The following is a 20,790-nucleotide window of genomic DNA, read 5'->3' as shown; positions in this document are numbered from 1 at the left end:
ACCGCGGGCATCGCGGTGACAGAGCGACGTTTCGTTCTATCGCGCCGCTGAAAGCCCCCTGGTCTTCACTGTCTGGTATCTGCCTTAGTGGGCCTTCGCTTCTCTGAGAGTGTAAATGCTGATGTTAAATCATGTCTGTTTGCTCGAGACACACGCACTTTTGGAAGAGCAGAAGGAAAGAATACAGGCTGTGTGCCCGATGGATGGCTTAGGAGTTCTTCGCGTGATCTTTCGTTGACTCGTTGTGTTGTAACCCTGCCACGATTTCATATAAATATTTGTTTCCATTTAAAAAGACCATCAGCTACGGTTGTCTTATTATATCTCATGCTCTGAACTGAGCAAACATTTTGCTGAATTTGTTGAAACCACCTTTAAAACAATAGCCGGGAATAGACGGAAAAAGGTCATGTCAGCTGATGCTGTGAACCTTTAGAGCTATGTTTAAAAGCTGGCTTTTGTGCTGTTGATGTTTTCATTATATGTCCAGTTCCTAGACAGTAGGTGTGCTCTGCAAAGCATTTGTCTTGGCTACTTAATGCTGTCAGTTGGCTGGTCTCCTTTCCAAAAAGGGCTTGTAAGTTTTTGTTCTTCCCTCGAGTCCTTCAAGAAGGACATGTCCCTGCTGCTCATTGCACTGCCCAGCACCCCCCACATGGGATGAAAGTCTCCTGCTCCATCGGGCTTTTTCTCCTCCTCCCATCTCACTGCAGATTCCTCCCAGCCCCTTGCATGCCATCTTTGTGGGAAGGGTTTGGTCTAGGCATCTGCGTAGCTACCACAACATGCTGAAATGTAGCACCACTGTTGCCATTGCACAGTGCTGGCAAAGCATGTTTGGGCAGTGGGATGGAGAAACACAGATCTGGGGCTGTCGGGGGTACAAAACAAAATGTTGTCTTAATGTTTCTCTGTTTCTCGTAGCAAGAGGGTGTCTGGTATAAAACGGTAAGCTAAGGGCCGCTCCGAGGGCAGGCCTCGGAAACCCAGGTGTTCCCTGCGGCCGTGCCCGGGTCTATGCCACCCTCTGGCGGACACCGGGGCGAGGGCGCTGCGGTCAGGCGGCGAGGGGGAACACCGGCGGGGGTGAGCTGTCCGAGAGAACCGGCGGGGTGACCGGCAGGGTACACAGAGCCCTCGGCACTGGGAGGGGGAGTTGCTAAACTCCCGTTGCCACGGACCCCTCCTGTCTCATCTGTGGCCCGCACCGTGCTGAGGGGAGCCGCACGGGGCCGCAAGGACGGTCGGGGCGGCGTTTCGGCCTGTCTGCCGGTACACTGAGGTGCGCGATGCTCTGCCGCCTGTTAACAGCCGGTGACCCGGGGTCACGCCAGTGCTAGCGAGGAAGAGCCCCAGCGCCGACCGCACAAGGGACTCGGCGGGGTCTTGCCAGCAGAAGCCCCTGCCAGGGGAGCCCGGGTGGCCTCCCCGCCGCCGCTGGGCAGCCCCACCATCGCGGAGCGAAGCAGACCGGGCGCTGTGTGCCGCCCCTCCCCGCCCCAGCCGGTCCCCAGCCCTGGTGCGGAGCGGGGCGGAGGGGGTGGCGGCAGCCCTGTGACTCATGCCTGCGTCGCAGCAGATCCACCGGCGATTCACGCTTTTAAAAAAGCAAATCCGAGCACTTCTGGAAAAAAAGGTCATCTCTCGTTAAATTCCGCGGCACGATTGGTATTCCGACGTCGTGTCTGGCTGAGTTTATAAGCGGCGGGTCGCTCTCAGGCTGGAGTCTCCCTGCCTGGGCTCCGACAGTACCAGTGTCAGCTCGCGCCCTCGGTAAGTCTCCTCTAAACAGCATCCTATTTTTTCAAACCTTTGGGAACCTCTTTGAGAATCTGGAGCTTTTATTTCTTTACTTTTTTTTCCTAAAATCGGTTTTGGTTGCTGTCGTACCTATAGAGGGATAAAGGGTATTTTAAGACAGCCAGAGCCTTAGACATTGTGTTAACCTGTTACTTCACTTCCAGGCATTGTCTGGAGAATCTCTTCTGCTTTGTGGTTGTTTTCTTCTTCCTATTACAAAAGTGAAATACCTGTTTTCCATTGAAATCATTGATCCGTTGCGTTTACACGCGGGCGTAAATCCGCTCAGCAGTGGAAATGAATCCCTAGCTACCGACTTGGAAAGAGCCGCTAACAAAGGAAGCGTTTGTTCGTTACCGCAACCTTCATTTTCTGTACAAGGGGAATAAACCAAATCGCAGATAGCCGCGAGGACAAAGAGGAGAGCGGGGCGCTGACCCTGCAAATTTCGATCAGTGACCCTGTATTGGTTATTGGAACGCGGTGTCGGCCAGGGAAGATCTGAACATCTGGTGAGGAGCGAGGGCTGGTCCAGCACCCTCCTTCCCCAGACAGACATCCCTCCTCCTGCCATTTATGCCGCTGAAAGCAGCGCGGATGTGCGCTGGTTAGTGCTGAAGTGTGGGCTTGTCCCCTTTTGCTGAAACATGCGTGTGCAAATACACATTTGTGTGGTGCCTGCTGTTGGACCTGGGCAAAACCCACATTTGTGGCGGCGGGGGCTTATCTGAGAGTCTTCCCTCAACGTTTAGCCTGACGTGTGTCTGGGGCTCGAATGCACAGAAATGGGCTTCGTTTGGGATTGTAGGTCGTTTGGGCAGGTGATTTCGAATCCCGCTTTGCACGTTGGTCTCCATCTGACGCGAATCAGATAATTGCTTTGCTCGGCGGCCAGCGATATAATTGCGATAGACTTCATGCTCTGCTAAATCCGTCATTCAGGCGCAGGGTGTGTGGGGGGAGCGCCTCGGCATCCAAAGGAGAGACGGGTTGGCTCTTGAGGTTGTCGAGGCATTTCTCCTTCCCGTCCCACCGCAGCCCGGGACCTGCGCGGCTGAGGCTGGGTTGCAGACCGCTGCCCGCCTGCCCCCGGACGGGACTCTGGTGTGGTTCGCCGGGAGACCAGACTTCTAAAACATCCTTTTCTTCCTTCCAGCAAATCCCATCCCTCGAAGGAATACCCGAGGAAACCCGGGGACTGGGACTTTGCTGAAGGGATGGCTTCCTCCGCTCCTTCGTCCTCCAACGAAGCTCCGGACCCCGCCCCGACTAACTTACGACCCACAAGTAGGTTTTGATATTTTCCTCGTTTAAAGCGTTTTGGAGGTTTTCTCCACCTGGGTTGGGAAAGACCAATTTCGAAACAAAACGATAAATCCGCGAAACCCCATTCTGCGCCCTTCAGCCAGGTGCAGAAAGTGTTCTACACAAAGAAACCATCTTCTTGGTGGGAGTGGGAGAGGTTGGTCTGTGGCGGATAACACGCTGGAAAGAAAAGCCCACCTCAACGGCCAGCGCTGCCTTTACCTTAGAGAGACATTTGAGGGATCTAAACGATAAAATGAACCCCCCAGATGGAAAAAAAAATCAGGATGTTGTAAGGGAGATTGTGGAGAAAATAATGAGTTAAAGGGCGAAATGGCTTAAAGCGGCTGTTCCCCCCTTATATTTTATAAATGCTAATGCTGCAGCTTCCTTTCAGCCTACGCTGAAGCCTGTAATCAAGCGAAATTTGGATGCTAATTGTAGCTTTTCAAAGCCTTCTGTTCCTAATTGCTCTGAATTCTCCTTGAGTTATTGAGGTGTGAGTGGGAAGCAGAGGCTGCTGCAGGTGGATAGAGAATCGGTTTATAGCCCCGCCAGGCAATTCAGACCGTCGCCTACTGAAAATAAATAAAAAAGAAGCTCGATGCTATAAAGCCTCAGAGACAAAGAGCGGGCAGCAGTAAGAAATGAGAGGTTGTCAGTCACAGCAAAGCGGGGAATAGCTTTTACCCTGAAAGGGCTATGAGGCATGAGCATCGGTGCCGTTATTGTCATTATTCTGCAACTGGAAGGGGCGAAGGAGGGGGCGAATGGCAGCACCGGTCTTGCTCCTGGCGGGGTGTCGGGCATCGCTGCCGCCTGCTTGAGATGTCACAGGCAGAAATCGAATTAAATCCAACGCGTCTAAATAGGACATCGAGGCTGTGAGCAGCACCCCACCCCGCCCTGCCCGCCCGGGCTCCCCGCCTCTGGGAGGGCAGCGCCCAGCCGAGAGGAATCCGCCCGGCCCTCCCGCTCCTTCCCCCACCGCCCCGGGACCCTGCCACCACCCGCCCCGGCGAGCCGGCCGCTGCCCAGCCGCTCTGTGTCTTCTCCTCTCACGCCCTGACCCTCCCTCGGCTCCGCGGCCCCGTCAGCGACACACACACCCAGCCGCCCTCTCGGCTCCGTTGTGGCCAATGCCGATCCCGCTGCACCCCTGGGGCCGTGGGCGAGGACCTGAAGAGGTTAGGCTGTGCCTTGTGCCGTGACCGACGCCGCCTCCATCTCATCCTCTACCTTCGCCCCCCACTTTTCCCGGGCTGGGGCCGACAGGGACGTGACCGGGACGCGGCTTCCGGGGCTGGCAGGAGCCTGACCCGCAACCCCGGGGCTGCCCCCTCCCAGGAGCCTCTCGGCGGCTTTTCCTCGGCTATGCAGGGCCGACGGGGGAAGGCCTGCTGGCCCCGGGGCAGCCACACCGATTCCCGGGCAGGGTCGCGGAGCATAGAGCGCTCCGGAGGAGGGGCCCGGCTGGGAGCGTCCCTAGAGCGGGCGTCGACGGCTCGTCAGTCAGAACGAGGTTTAGTCATGCAAGTCCGATCATCTAGTCAAATACTATTTTTCACCCAATTAATTCCTGAACTCTTTAGTGACCCCATTTCACGCCACTTTATTTTAAGCTGCCACTTCCCTGGAGCCCCGCCAGTAAATTATTAGATGTTCAGGTCCCGGGTGCCTCTCCTCGTCTCGGCGGGCCAGCCTGTCACCTCTCTGGCAGCTGAGCCTCAGCTGTCCCGCGCCCGGCACGCTCCGGCGCCGCCGGGCTCGGAAGCAGCCGGTCCTCCTGGCGGGGAGGGCCGGGCTGCCCCAGCGGAACGATTCTGTCTTCTCTTCCAGCTTACGACTCGTGGTGCGGTGTGGCTCATGGGTGCACCAGGAAGATCGGGCTGAAGATATGCGGTAAGTCCGCCCGTGCCTCGCCGTACGGAACCCTCCCTGCCCTGCTTCGCGCCTGGGGCCCGGGTTCCTCCCTCCGCGGGTAGGGGCAGCGCCGGTGACAGAGCTCGAGCGCCCCCTGCCGGCCGCACGGCGGCCAGGGCCCCGCCGCTGTCACCGGCCGCCGTTCCCCCGTTTGGATTTGCTTTGGCCGAGGCCTCCCTCGTCCGCCCCTGGAGGTTGGGCTGCGGGCCCCGCCACCCCTCCTGTGATTAACCGGGGGGGGGGGGGGGGGGTGTATGTGTGCAAGAGCCAACCCGGGGTGGGGAGAGCAGGGCCCGTCGGGGAGACTGGCGGCGAGGAATGAGCCGGGGGCTTGGCCGCCTCTCGCTGTTTGAAATTTTTCAACCTTATCTGACTGGAAAATACGGATCTCCTGGGGGAAAAAGATTAACGAGAGCCTTATTAAAGAGCAATTCGTCAGCTTGCTGTGCTGGTAAGATAGCGCTGGCAGCCAGTCAGCGCGCAGACACTGAAATGCAGGAAAGAAAACAAATGCACAATCAGATCGCAACGTTATAGCAAGAGATTCATTTGCAGATAACAAGCTGTCTTCCTTCTCCAGATTTCTCAGTAGCGCCTTCACTTTCAGAGATAGTCAAATCTTCAGTTTGTGATGGGCAGAATTGTTCAGCGTAGCCCTTGCCCATTATGAGTAGCAATTATTTCCCATTTTCCTCAGCTACCTCTTTTGGGGGCTGGGAAATTAGTCCGTGGGAGAAATGGGGTTTTTCAAAGCAAAGATATATTTAAACCTCTTGCCCTACTTGTCTGAGTCGAAGCCTATTCGCTAAACAATTTGTTACCTGGAAGTTTGGACTGGAAAAGAACCAAGCTGGGAATGTTTAGCCTTGTGTCTATTAGCGATTTCATTGGTACCCGCAGGCGACATTAACGAGTAGTCGCTTAGTTCTATATATAGCTCCTGATCTGGGTTTAATGGACCGTTTCACTACCAGCCTAGTCAGTGGCTGTAGCGATGGGCTTTTTCATCATCGTTTTAATTTAGCCCGGCAAGCAGAACTGATAAAGTAACACACCGTTAGGCTTATTCCGTGTTGCTAGACTACCAGGGTTACAGAGGGACAGAGCGGTTTCGCCCGGTGCACTCAAACACACTGCAAATGAAATATCCCACCATTTTGGATCTGAGACAGACAAGAGAGAGTGTAGTAGAAGCTGTGTGATGGAGTTCAAAACAAGCAGGGCTGCTGTGGGTTTGGCTCTGGTTTCCCTTGCTGGCTTCCCCCACCCCCACCCCCCCCACCCCCCCCGCTGTTTTGCGCGAAGAGTACACCCTGATTAGTGATTGTGTATTGAGAATAATCACATTCGGTCGCGACCACTGGATTCGCTCTTCTGAGCCCTCCCACTTGAATCTATAACACCTTCACAGAGACAGAGAGGGAAGGTTGCCTTTGGTAAATAGATAGAGACAAGCATTAAGGTTGCCAGGAATCCTAATTAAACATGCTAAACCAGTTGACGTTTGACTATTACAGATGATATCCCCTCGTCCTTACCTTTCACAAGGCATCATTCAGAACCTTAAATATGGCGCAGCCACAAAGCTATAGTAAATCAGGAGCCTCGGAATTGTTCTTGCTGTGTGTATCACACAGAAATCGATTCATTTTGAACGCAAACTTTAAATAAGGGTTGAGCTCAGCGACAAGGCAGGTCTTGAACAATGAGTCCGTTCTTCCACCTGTGTTGTATATTAGGGGGTTGACATTTTCGGTAATTACGTATCCAAGATATACGTTCATCTCCAACAACTGACCGATTTAAGGATTAGCTTTTTTCGTTTCTGGTTGAAGGCCACCGTCTAGGAAGAACCCAGACGCTACCAAACCCCCACGCTCTTCGTCTCTGCACATATCCGCTTAAAAGAAAAGGAAACATATTTTAAAGCGGTTTAATGAACTGTCACGGCGCGCAAAGTATGGGCAGGTTTCCCCCTGTGCCTGGAGTTGCTCTCTACACCTTTCACTCCCACCCCAACAACTACTGCTGCTCCTTGGACCAATTCTGCTGGCATGTGCTCGGCGCCAGTGGGAATACTGGAAGTAGTAAAATTGCTCAGGTGCGTCTTCAGCTGCCCGGCCCGGCCAGCCGATGGTTCCCGGCCCAGCGAGCAACGCAGAAAGAGGGATTTCAAAAGCAGTCATGTAGGTTAGAAACTCGGCTCCTCTGCGGAGTCAGTCGGATTTACGACGCTGAGGGCACCGTGATCTCCTGCAGCTGCCACCGACGTGCACCGGGGCCTGGCTGGCCCTTCCCTGCCGTGGAAGCTGGCTCGGCGCCCTCGCAGGGTTACGAAGCCGAACTGAAGTCACGCTGGATTTGTAGTCCCGCTGAAGACCGAGAAACCTCCTCATCAGCCTGCTTCAGTCGGCTTTTGCAAACCCAGCCTCTTAAAGAGCCTCGCTGAGAATTCATCTCTGTGGAGCACCTGTGGGAGATGGCGGCTTCCGGGGAAGGCTGCGGTCCCGGCTGCTACAGGACAAGCAGCGCGGTTGCTGTTTCAGGAGCTGCTACTTGGTGGATCTCTCCTACACTGACCTTACTTTTCACCTGGGATACAGATGAAGGCGATCATCGCGGCAATCGGGGATCCCATCCCAAGAGGGCTGACTGCAGCGCTGCTCCGCTGCCTGGCGCGGGTCTGAGCTGAGGAGCGGCCTCTACCTCCGGGGAAGAGCCAGGGACAGGAAGGTCCTCGCTGTGCTCCGCATGTACTGGAGCCTCCAGGTCCCTGAGGTGGGACCTGGGTGAGCACATGTTATCCATGGCCAAGCAAGCCGGTGCCGGACGGCAGCAAGTTCCTCCTTCAGGGCTCTGGAGACGCCCCACTCGCGGGCGCGCACATCCGCGGTCTGACGGGTCCCATGCGAAGCCGCTCCGAGTCTCAGCTGACCCCGCAGACTTCGGTACATAATAATGGGGCCGGGAGACGCCGCGGGAAGAACCGCCTCTAAGTCTTTTGGGCAAGGAATGAGGTCCGTGGCCCCAGCGTGCTGTCACCGCCTCCTCCTTGATGTGGCTCTGGTTAGGCCAGACCCTTCAGCAAAGCCCCGGCCTTTCTGAGGCCGAACCGGAGGCAGCTGCAGCCGTTCTCTGTTACCGAAGAGCCGCACGCTCTTTTCCCACCGGACCCTCCGAAGTATGCGTGTCTGCGCGCAGAGAAGGGCAGCTGTTGAGCGGCGGGGAGAGCTCCTGTGCTTGTGGTAGTCTCTTCTCCCGTAACTCTTCACTGAGCATAGCCAGCGAGAGGCTAAGAGAAAGACAATTGGAAAAAGAAAGCCAATTGAAGCCACAGGAACTGGGGCAAGAGGATCGTGCCGGAATTCAGTCTAGACTGAACCTGCTTCTCTAGCAGCCCGTCTGCCTAGCTGTTTCAGGAACTAGAGATCATTACGAGGGCAGTTAAACCAGTAACAACAAAAGTAAAACAAAACGTAATCGATCCTAAACGCCTGCTCTTAACTTACACAAGAAGAGAGCTCTTTTTATTGTAACTCGTATTCCTAAAAGCATCGTAAAAAGAAACTAATCAGTAGAAGTTCAATACTTAAAGGCAAAATGTGGAACGTTCACTGGAAGGTTGGGCTTGACAAACCTGCCTGTGAATTGCCCTCCTGAAGACCCATTTGGACTCCCTTTTGAGTAAGGACATGGGCCCAGCAGCTCAGTGTCCGGCTGCAGGCGCCCGCAGCCCCGGGTCGCTGTCGGGGTTCCGGGGTATTGTGGCTTTTGGTCGGGAAGCACAGCGTGCTGGAGAGAAGCAGCATCGCGGGACGGGGGTAAACGGAGTTATGCCGTTGGTTTCCTTCCTCGTGAAGTCCTCGCTGGCAAATGTCCCCAGCGGCGACGAGCGTTGCTTTCAGTTGTTTCTTGATTTAAAAGGAAAGAAAGAAGGAAGGAGGCTGGCGCTGCTGTTCTGTCTCCTCCACACGTTCAGGCACTCTCGCTGCAGCCCGGGAGGTCAAAATCTGATGACTTTGTTAATAAAGAGAAGCCCGACACTATGCATGCTTTAATGGGCATGGGTTTAATGGGTCAGATGCTGAAAACGAAATGTTCTCCCTGCCTTGTTAAAGTGGTCTGGTCTCACTGGTCGCCACAAGCCCTGCATGGCGCCCACAGCCCTATTTCTGGGGGTGAAGGGATTTATTTTTGCCGCTGCACATACAACAGCAGTTGTGATCCCCTCCTGGGCGCCAGGGCTGGGTCTCCGGTGAGAGTGGAGCTCCTTTCACCTCTGGCGTGATCGGTCTTAGTATCACAGCATCTTTCCAGGTAGAAAATACGCCTCTCCTGGGCACGCGCTGGTAGGTACGGATAGCAGGAAAGTGGTGTTGGTGGGTGCCACCAGTATCCTCAGAGCTCTGGCTCTCTCAGGACGGCTACTCCGGAATGGCTGTTCCTTCTCCTGCTTTTTGTGCATGAGAGCACCATGATGAGAACTGAAAGTGGCCCTGATTTTAATCATACATCATTGCCCCTGTCTGTTAGGTCCATAAACTTCGCCTGCAGGCTGAAATAGCATTGACTCATCCTGAACTCTCTTCCAGTGGCTGGTTACTGAAGTGGAATCTGTCTGATCGACTTAATAAGAATTTACCACTGCACTAAATGACGAAAATTTGTTTTTTTGCATGGGTGAGTTTTTGCAGTTGATGGCATTTTGAGCTCTCCCTCCTTGAGGCAAATAATCCCCATAAATACTCTTATTCCTGACCTCGTTAGTCAGATTCAGAGCCAACACCGCTTAGAACCGCTGTCTAGCGCGCTGCTTTGGGTATTTCTAAACATGTTGGGAAGCGAGAAAACTCTGACCTGTGCACCTTGCAATAACAATGTAGGGTTCCTGCAACGAACCAACAGCCTGGAAGACAAGAGCCGGATCGCCAGCTCCCTGAAGGAAAGGCAGTCCTCCAAGACCCTGCTGGCTTGCGAGAACAGCGAGAAGGAATCTAGGTTCCGGCGCACCGAGACAGACTTCTCCAATTTGTATGCCAGAGGTAAACACCCCTCTCAGTTTCTGCTTGCTCCAGCTCGGGCACGTCCCTTAGCAGTCTGCCCTCACTTCCCTTGGAAGCGCAGCCAGGTGCAGCCCTTGATTTAGCCTGGCTGGTTTTGAATGAGGCTCTGGGTGTGTGTTTGCTGACAGCCGCCCTGGCGATGTGTACAAGTTTCTTGAAATGCAGTTTTGCGTTCTTTGAGCTGACCCCCCGCAGCTCAGCTCCAGCTGTTCCTCCGGGGTCATTCTAGATCTAGCCTCCGGGAGGAGAGTCGGTTAATATTGTGCTTCCTCCTCAATAAAATAGCAGCGAAGCCGACTGTGATTGCTGGAACTGGACCAGGAGGGTGGGGAAGTGAAACGGATCCCTTCGCGGGGGGCGGGGGGAAACGGTGCAGGAGAAGGGCAGTTGGGGTTTGGGGTGCTTTTGCCCCCTGCACAGCGGTAGCGTTGCAGGGCATACTCTTGCCCGGGTGCTTCGGAGGTGCCCCCGCTGTTCCCGTAGGAGACCTAGACTCGCCTTTCGCCATCGGGGAGAGGGGCCAGCACCCCGGGACAGCTGCGCGTTTCTTTCCGCCGGGGAAGGAGCGGGGCAGAGCTCTCTCCCCGCTACAGCCTGCGCCGGGGCAGCGGCTGCCATCCAGGTTCTGGAAACCCTGCAGGCGGCCGAGGCAGTTTCATCTCCAGCTCTCTCTCCCAAAGCAAGCGCTGACAGCTGGTTTATCCCGTAGATTTGCTGCCCTCCAAGAATGGTGAGGAACAGACCATGCAGTTCCTGCTGGAGGTTGTGGACATCCTCCTCAACTACATAAAGAAGACGTTTGATAGATCCACCAAAGTGCTGGACTTCCACCACCCGCACCAGCTCCTGGAGGGCATGGAGGGCTTCAATTTAGAACTGTCGGACAATCCGGAATCCCTGGAGCAGATCCTGGTGGACTGCCGGGACACGCTGAAATACGGAGTGAGGACAGGTAGGTTCTCTCACACTACTCTGGAGAGTTTCTCCAGGGGCTTTTCTCTGGCCCATATTGAAGGGAGCCTGCATTCTTTCCAATGCCTTCGACTCTACCTCCTTGGAGGCTCAGGTCCAGGGCTGTCTGCAGGCGCTTGAAAAGGTCTCTGCTCAGAAACTGAAGTTACTGGTGCTCCATCCATCCCCGGCAGCCAGGGCTCAGTGCTGTTTGCAGAGACCAGAAACAAGTTTTTAAGACGTAGTAATCTCTTTCACTTGATGAAAGGCGAGCTGTCTGTATCTCCGGGGAACAATATCATTAGGTAAATGAGAGCATAAATGACACTGAATTTGCAGTTTTTCTTCTTTATGTTCACCAGACGTTTAATGAAAAATAGACTGAAATGTTAGGAATCATCAATAAAAGAACCCTGTGGATTTCAGCCTATTAGCCAGAAGCCCCCCATGTCCAGGTCTTTCTGAATCAGATAGAAATGCCCCTTTATAATCACTTCTTTTGCTGCGTGAGCCAGGCTCTAGAGCAAAGCCTGTGCTTTTTCAGGTTCTTGGGCTTGAAATGTTTAATCATATACCAGCAGAAAGCTCGGCTGGCAAAAACCCGTAACCAAGCATGTCGGGAATTGGAGTGATAACGGAATGGAGGCTGTGTCGCCTCCTCAGTCCTGCTCCAGCCTCTGAGAGCTGCTGAGCTCTTCCCACCGAGCTGCCCTCTTCGGCACTGCTCGGCTCGGCAAGTGCTGCCTGGGAGCTGTAGGCTTTTGTCTGCCCGCTTCTGGCCAGGCAGCTGTGGCTCATCCCAACATCTGTTCCCTGGAACTTTCGCGGGGTCGGCCGGACCGGAGCTGAGGTTCAGGTATCCGGTCTCTCACAAGCTCTGTTCAAAGCAGCACACGGTGCAGCTTTAAAGGAGAGCTGCCGGGCCGTGTGGTGGCCCAGGACACACGCCCTGGCTTCCCGGGCTCACATTCTCTCTCCCGGCTAAGCTCTCTCTGAAGCCAGCTGACCTGAGTCTGCAGCCCAGCCTCAGTAGACCGCAGGCTCGTTGACGGCTCTGGGGGGTGTCAGCGAAATGTCTCTTAAAATAACTTCCCAAACTGCCTGTCGTGGCGAGGGATAGAAGTGGTATCTCTGGGACCAGCCCTGAACAGCTTAGCTCCCGGGATAAGAGCAGCCCGGCAGCTTCACCCCCTCTGCCCCGTGTCCCACAGTTTCCGTAGCAACATCCCCTTCGGGATGTGCCGGGACGTGGCAGCGCCGCCAAGCTCATGCTTCCAAAGGGCTCCTCTGACATCGCTGGGAGCAGAATTGCATTTATTTCTTTATGTCAAATGATGCTGATGTTCGCCGTGATGAGCCAGATGCAACGTGACAGGGTCCCTCCGAGCGTCGAGCGCTGACCCTGGCGCTCGGACTGGGCTGTCCCCAACGTGTCATCTGCATGTCCTTTCCCAAGAGAGCTGAGGCTAGGGCTTAATCAAGACAGTTTCCTCCTCCCCTCAAAGGCTCAGCAAGGGACCGGCTCCTCCGCACCCCTCCCGTACCAGGCAGCCTCTGTATCAGCTCTGAGCCTTCCCATTTCTCCCTATTCAAATGCAAATGTCCCAGCCCCTGCAAGTTGTCACTGCCAAATACATCCTCCACTTCCCCAGTCTCCCTCTGACAGCTCGACTTCCCGGTGGGGACGGGAGGCTCTGGAGTTGGGCTAGCCCTTGCACGGATTCAGAAGGTGTTTACGGGCTCAGTCGGCTCCTGGGTGCTGTCTTTTAATTTAAACGCTAATGATTCCATGCAGGAGCTCCTGCTCAAGTGTCTTTTCAAGTTCGGAACAAGACCGTTAGCGGTCTCCCCTAAGCAGGACTTGCTTTGGAAACCTCGCTACGAGTGTGTCACAACTGCAAAGCTATCGTTTGTGTCAGAATGGTTGGACGCTTTAAATCTGAAACCTGACATTTACCCGTGGAGTTGCTCTAAGTTGCTCTCAATTCTGTTTGCAGGTCATCCTCGCTTTTTCAATCAGCTCTCCACAGGGCTGGACATCATTGGCCTGGCCGGGGAGTGGCTGACATCGACTGCTAATACAAACATGTAAGCAGTATCTTGTTGTCAGCGTCTGTGAGCTGCGCTCGCTGAGGCTGCCAGCTAGCATGGTAGATGTGCGTTGTCACAGACCTGTGTGATTTTCTTCTTTAAATGACAGTTGCTGCGTCTTCAATAAAAGCATCTCCTATTTTTCTTAATGTGGCAGCAATGCAGTGAAAACTGTTCAATAAAGGTGAACGGTTTTCCATTTCTGATCAACAGAAATGCAAATATCCCAGAACACATGGTAAGTTAAACATGATGATTCTAATATAATCACATGAAATGATTTTTCTTCTGTTGGACCAATCTTTATTCTTTCCTGATTCCTTATTAAAGCTTTGCCTCTAGACTGAGTAATTCTGCAGCTTCTGGGTGGCTTCAAAATGATTTAAAATGTATCATTGAAAATTGATTTGATGATAATGAAGGAACTAATCTAAGATTTATTTAAATTGTATATAAATAGATAAATGGAAGTATCAGAAAGTTAAATTTTACATCCAGAACATATTAATGAGGCCTAGAACAACCTGGTCTAGTGAAAGGTGTCCCTGCTCATGGCAGGGGTGTTTGGAACTAGGTGATCTTTAAGGTCCCTTCCAAGCCAAACCATTATATAATTTTATGAGTCTATGAAACTTACCCTAATTTTTCTTGACCTCAAAATGAATGAAAGCTAGATGCAAATATAATGTATTATGCTGAATTTTTGCAACAAAGTGTGTAATTAATGACCCCCTCAAGAAAACCCCACACCACCAAACACAAAAAACCTAGCCAGTTTTTATTTATATATTTAATTATATTTGTACATGCTACAAAAACATGATCAGAGTAAAAATACTTGGTCAGGTAACAGATTGCTCTGTTTTAGTTCTGTATTTGATGTGTTTTAACTCTAAAGCTATCTCTGTATCGTTTGTTGCTAATTGGCTGAACACAAGAAACCCATCTGCAAGATGGGGAGGTCAACAATATTGTCACTGGCCCATCCATAAGTATAAGGTTAATTAAATATAGTTGATTACTAGCAGCTCTATATAGATGATGAGCTGTGCTTGTTTTGTGACATTAGGAATAAAAAAAATACAGAAGGTGCTCCAGCCAAAACCAGCATGCTCTTCATGATAATCATCTTCTCAGTTCTCTGGTCACTAAAAATTGGTATGGGATATTCAGATTTAAAAGTTGATTGGGAAAAAAACCCCAGCAATGTATATTATAGTTGTAAAACAAGTTTTGCAAAGTGCTTTAAAGTGTGAAAACAAATCTGTTTATATTTCTAAAAGAAAAATCATTAAATATTGTCCCTCCATGACTAAAACATACTTCAGAGCATGTCACTTTTTGCAAGCCCCTTTTTTTTTTACTTAGTCAACCTAGCTTAGTTATCCTTTTGTAATCAATCGTACAAATCCAATAGTACATAATGGAACCCAGCTACATGGCAGACTGTGGTGGTATTATGAAATATTGACATCACTATTAAGAACATTGAACTCACTTCTGAAGAGTAACTTCTCTTTTTAAAATGAGGTTGCTTTTTTCTTTGTTTGGTTTAAAAAGTGAACTGATAAATAGCAAGTGTTGTAAAGCTGTTTTCTGATACATTTATGCTTATCTTGCACATATCTTGAAAATGCTTCTCTGGAGTATGAAAATTGAGTATCTGTTTGCTTGTATGAGGTATAGCCAATGCAATATACTCATAGAATCATTGAATAGTTAGGGTTGGAAAGAACCTTAAGATCATCTATTTCCACCCACCCCCGCCATGGGCTGGGACACCTCACACTAGACCTTGCCGCTCAAGGCTCTGTCCAACCTGGCCTTGAACATTGCCAGGAATGGAGCATTTATCACTTCTTTGACAACCTGTTCCAGTGCCTCACTACCCTTCTGGTAAAGAAATTCTTCCTTATATCCAATCTAAACTTCCTCTGTTCAAGTTTTAACCCATTACCCCTTGTCCTGTCTCTACAGTCCCTAAGGAAGAGTTCCTCCCCAACCTCCTTATAGGCCCCCTTCAGATACTGGAAGGCTGCTGAAGTCTCCACGCAGCCTCTTTTACCTCTTAATGCATCATTCTCTTTTTTTTTCAGCAAACCAAGGTCAACATGATCTGATTTTAAATAATACAGTAACTGCAAGTAAGAATAAAACAAGATGTTGTAAAATATGATTCGAAGAACTGACAGAGAAGGTTATTAAAAATAGCCAAATCATCTCTGTGAGCTCTGGGAAACATATTATTTCTTTTGACCAGTGTTCCAGCACAGAAAAGCAAGTGTTGACCTTTACCTAGAAACTGTTGTAACCTATTTCAATTAACACAAGTAAGTAACATTAACACTGTATTACAGTAGGGAATGTTATCCATGTGCCTTTTTTTCTTTCTACATATAAGCATCACTTAAAACATTTATGAACAATTAGAAAACATTTGAGTGCTCAAAACATCAGTACTCTGTTAAGTTTATAAATTGGCATTAGGGAATGTTACTTAAATGTTACTGTGAAGATAATATATTAAATTAAATATAATAAGCTTCCCACATTGACTTGGAAATAATGTACCAATGTGATATTTATAGCTCAATCACTAATCAGAAGACCTTCAGGGTGGAAATTTCCAAAGTTGCCGTTACTCATTCAGCTCTAGAGATCTGTAGTCCAGGGCATTTGCTCACCATGCAGCAGTCAGCTGAGTTAGAAAGCAGTAATACTATGTAGAAGTTCTCTTTATGCCCACTGTTAGCTGAGAGCATTATGTTGGTGTTTTCAGTATAAAGCCTTTGTCCTTATTAAGATGTAATATAGGAAAATGATGTAAAATGCTTTATATTTATTTGCAAAATTCTTTTTACATACTGACAAACAGAACAGGTAGCTAGTATGATTTGGGCAGATAAAATGATTTGGCCTTTGCATCAGAGCAGAATTAAGGTAGCAGTGCCCACTACCGGAAGACCTGTTCATTTATTCTTTTAGTAGAGAGCTGAGACTCACAACTGTTTCAGTTAATTCATAAAAATACCTGAAAAGGTTGTAACAATACAAAAAGGTCTAGTCCTCATCTCTTGTCAGGAAATGTTCTAAAGTCAGACAGTTCCTTCCAAGCCAAGCACATTTTCTGTGTTTAACTGATTTTTTCAAAATCATTTAAGTTTAAAGCAAATATGTCAAATTGAACTTTAGCAAGATGCGATTTTAAAAATCATAGCGGTAATCTGATATAGCTGCATTGGTCTTATTTGTAATCATCTGCAGTCTTCTTTTGTTTCTTTTTCAGTCTTTGGAGACTCAGAAAATAATTACATAATAAAATAATGCTATTTCACTTGGGTGTGAGTATATTCAAAATTCCCCCTGTGAATTCTTCATGTTTTATATACAAAAAACTACTTTAATATTACGTATATTTTGTACAAGCCTTGAAGTGTTCTGGGAAGTAAGGATCAGTATGCAAGGGCTCATGGCAAAAATCAAAATGTGTTTAAACTGGTGGAAAAAAATCCCCTTGACTTAAATATATCTTGTATTAGGCTGCAGTGATCTAGATACCATCAAATTCCTGTTGAATTCACCTGGTCATTCTGCCTAAATTAAGACTGCAATCTGTCCCAGTCTTGGGACCTTTGTTTGCAGATGCCAACTGATTTATTGGCAGCACCCAAATTCCAGATCAGTTGTTCAGCTGCCTGTCTCAGACAGTTATAATGGTAAAAAAAGTAAATAAGAGGCATTTTGGCTTCTGAAAATAGCAGTTGCAACAATTAAATTACAAACATAGTCTAAACTTAAAGCAATATTTTAAAAATAGTGATGGAGTTTCTCTGATGGACTAAGGACATTAAAAGGATTTAATTAAAAATTAATATTCTAACTAGCCAGTGTAGCTGTAAATAAAAACCAAGCTTTTCAGACACATGTTCCCTTCTACATATCACATCTTCTTGAAGTTTGTCATACCTATCTTTAAAATACCATTTTAGCACTGGAGAGACAGTGCATGTGTTTTGGGCAAAATTGTTCAAGTGGAGGACATGAATCAGATCCAGATTGTCAGGGTGTCATGTTCTTAGAGATTCCTTTGGAAATCACTGATTGCTTGCTGAGTTTCTTCCTGGTTCCTTTCCTCCCCTTCTTTTTTACTTTTTTTTCTTGTATACACAGCAAGCAGAGTTTGTTCACAACAGTAGCAATTTATCCATGTACCTTGATCACCAAAAATGGTTGTATGGTTGTCACTTTCCATCCATGTATTTCTCTGTGACACCAGGGCATACCAGACTACGCAATGTTTTTGCCCTCATTAAGTGGATACAATAGTTGACTGCTGACTTGTTTTTGGTAATTGGTAATTAGAAAATCATCATTTATAATTACTCTTGACAGTTATCGATCGCATGGTATTGTAGAAATAAGTTGTCCTTGGAGATAGTCAACAGAATAAATCCGCATAATTAATTGTATTTAGAATTTGAAGCCCTAGTTCAATACTTCTAATTACAGTTGTGTTTAGCTCAGCAAAGTTCACTGTTTTCATAAGAATTTGGCAGTATGTTATTTCACAAGTGTGGAATTGGCACTTTGAGAAGCAAATGTTTTACAGTACAATCTTGTACAGCAATCAGCAGTGTTATGATGGTGATTGCGATACCAGAACCTCAATTTATAAGAAAAGTTTTAGGAATCCGAAGCATTTTCAAAAAGAATCATAAAGTAGGAATTTATTGTGGTTTTTAGAATCTGTATTTAATTCTGTTTGGTTGTTTGGGTTTTTTTTTTTATCTGTGCAGGTTCACCTATGAAATTGCCCCTGTTTTTGTCCTCATGGAACAAATAACACTTCGAAAGATGAGAGAGATTATTGGATGGTCAAATAAAGATGGTGATGGAATATTCTCACCTGGTGAGTTTTTGTTCTCTTTTTGCATTCAACTAAAACTTCAAAAGTTAAAATAAGCATAAGCAGTTTCTGAATGCACATGATATCTGTATCACAAAAGAATGTGTCATATATTTAGATGTAGGAATACTTTGTTTAAACATCCCACAGAAAAGTTAGGGAAAAAAACATCTTTGAGTATGGCTATGTATCACGGCTGGTCAACATTTTAACACTTGACTACAAACTCTGGTATGTAGTTAAGCATTTAAACACCCTTTATTTTGCACTGAATTTCTGGAGATGCTGAGCAACCACGATTCCTGATGGTCAATAGCTCTTGGGAATCATGTACTGACTTCTTTGGTCAGTGAGGATTTGGGCTTACAGTCAGAAAAATACTGTGACTGCCTGTGACATGGTATCTGGGACATAATCTGACTGAATTCACAAGTGTGATTCTAATACAAAGAACCAAGATAAAGTGTCTTCCCATGAAGGTGGTACAAAGGCAGTCAGCAGCAATAGAAAAGCCTGGTAAACCATGCAGAAGTCCTGGGCCCATGTGTAGACAGTGTGGGTGCCCATCACAACTTCAGATTTCTGGGATTGGTGTAGGAGGCACACTGTCCTGTTTCAGAGTATGAAGGACTATTCCACTTCCTTTTGGAACAGCCCACGTAAAATCCAGGAATGCACACTTGCATGGTCTCCAGTCTCATCTGCTAGAAATGTACAGATGTTTCTTAGTGTTCTTGTGGATGAAGAGATATTAGAGGAAGAAGTTATCCTAGACTTCCTGGATGAGATTCATTTTACCAAATCTTGAGGTCTGCATTGTAGAACTGAGCTAATTTTCCTGGGCTCTATTTAGCAGTGAAGCAAGTGAAATAGATGCTTCCCCTCAGTTCAGATTCTTCAAAAGTGATTGTCAGATTCAGATTAGCTGAATCATAGCCTGAAAAGCATCTCTTTCCCTTAACCAACTATAAGGAAAGCTCGGCTGTAGAAATTCAATTTTGAAGCACCTACTTTGTATTTACAGTGAGATAGGATAAATCCATCCAGTGTGCAACATTTCTTCATTCTCAGGCAATTTGATAAGTTCCTGTTATTCTTGCTAACAAGAAGTTGTCATGCAAAAGCAGCACATTGAAAGCTGAACTCTAGGGATGTGTTGCAAAATGTTAGCAGTAAAAAGATGATGAATAGGAAATTCTGACTCTCAGTGTGACTTTCTAGAGACAGATGACCATGCATTTCATAGATTTATTTTTTTCATAGTTCACTGCCACTTTCACTGCATAATGCAAATGAGACTTGTATGTCTTTGGTCTAACATGCATTTTTTTCTCATTATCACAATTTTATTATTTATTCACGTATTTACTCACAGGAGGAGCAATCTCCAACATGTACAGTATAATGGCCGCACGCTACAAGTACTTCCCTGAAGTTAAAACCAAAGGCATGGCTGCAGTCCCTAAGCTCGTTCTCTTTACCTCAGAACATGTGAGTTTCATACACTCCTAATTCTTAATTTATTGCTGTATGTTGTGAAGATCCTTCATCATTAAACAACCGCTCTCTTACATGTACATATGTTTTGCTGCAGAGTCACTACTCAATAAAGAAAGCTGGAGCTGCACTTGGATTTGGAACAGACAATGTGATTTTAATAAAATGCAATGAAAGGTAGGATGAATGCTAAGGTTTTGATACATTAAATGTGTTCATCTATTAAATTTGTTGTAGTGTGCTTAAGAATTGATTCAGTACAGTATGCCAACTCGCTAATGGCCTGTTGAGAAAATACTATTAAATTATTTCAACTGTAGCTAGTATTTCTATATGCAGTCTTTAATTCTCTTCATTTTTCTCTTTCTATAATCATTACAGAGGCAAAATAATACCGGCTGATTTAGAGGCAAAAATTTTGGAAGCAAAACAAAAGGTTTGTGGCTTTAAAAAACAGCACTTAAATGTCTGGCTTAGTAAGAATACTTCTTCCTTTAAAGGTTCAGGGTTAACATTAGAAGAGAAAATTATAATGATCTACTCTGCTCTCATGAGACCTCACTTGGAGTATTGTGTGCAGTTCTGGTGTCCTCAACATAAAAAGGACATGGAACTGTTGGAACAAGTCCAGAGGAGGGCCACGAGGATGATCAGGGGACTGGAGCATCTCCTGTATGAAGACAGGCTGAGAAAGTTGGGGCTGTTCAGCCTGGAGAAGAGAAGGCTGCGTGGAGACCTCATAGCAGCCTTCCAGTATCTGAAGGGGGCCTACAGGGATGCTGGTGAGGGACTCTTCATTAGGGACTGTAGTGATAGGACAAGGGGTAATGGGTTGAAACTTAAACAGCAGAGGTTTAGACTGGATATAAGGAAGAAATTCTTTCCTGTGAGGGTGGTGAGGCACTGGAATGGGTTGCCCAGGGAGGTAGTGAATGCTCCATCCCTGGCAGTGTTCAAGACCAGGTTGGATGAAGCCTTGAGTGATATGGTTTAGTGTGAGGTGTCCCTGCCCATGGCAGGGGGGTTGGAACTAGATGATCTTGAGGTCCTTTCCAATCCTAACTATTCTATGATTCTATATAAATATTATAGTAATATTTTTAGCTGCTTAATTATACATCATGTATTGATTAGGGAACTATCTGTATGTCTTGCTAAGGTTTCCATTTGCTTTTTAAAACTAACATATTTAAAACTCTTGAACCACATCTGTATTTCTGACTTCTAGAAATAACTTTGTTTGGAAATATATAG

General features: G+C 47.9%; 1 protein-coding gene across 1 annotated transcript in view; it reads left to right on the top strand.

The window, feature by feature from the left end:
- Window positions 1-2,972: 2,972 nt before the first annotated feature.
- The window catches only part of GAD1 (glutamate decarboxylase 1), a 29,290-nt gene continuing 11,472 nt past the window's right edge, over window positions 2,973-20,790 (top strand). Inside the window, exons 1-9 of the mRNA XM_005152616.3 lie at window positions 2,973-3,087; window positions 4,945-5,007; window positions 9,912-10,070; window positions 10,801-11,043; window positions 13,040-13,130; window positions 17,930-18,042; window positions 19,415-19,530; window positions 19,634-19,713; window positions 19,918-19,972. Of these exons, the coding sequence (XP_005152673.1) occupies window positions 3,018-3,087; window positions 4,945-5,007; window positions 9,912-10,070; window positions 10,801-11,043; window positions 13,040-13,130; window positions 17,930-18,042; window positions 19,415-19,530; window positions 19,634-19,713; window positions 19,918-19,972 (990 nt within the window). The 5' untranslated portion in view covers window positions 2,973-3,017. The remainder of the gene's footprint in view (window positions 3,088-4,944; window positions 5,008-9,911; window positions 10,071-10,800; window positions 11,044-13,039; window positions 13,131-17,929; window positions 18,043-19,414; window positions 19,531-19,633; window positions 19,714-19,917; window positions 19,973-20,790) is intronic.

Source organism: Melopsittacus undulatus, chromosome 8 (assembly GCF_012275295.1).
Source record: "Melopsittacus undulatus isolate bMelUnd1 chromosome 8, bMelUnd1.mat.Z, whole genome shotgun sequence".
Taxonomy (NCBI): Eukaryota; Metazoa; Chordata; class Aves; order Psittaciformes; family Psittaculidae; genus Melopsittacus; species Melopsittacus undulatus.
This window is presented reverse-complemented; position numbering and strand designations above follow the sequence as displayed.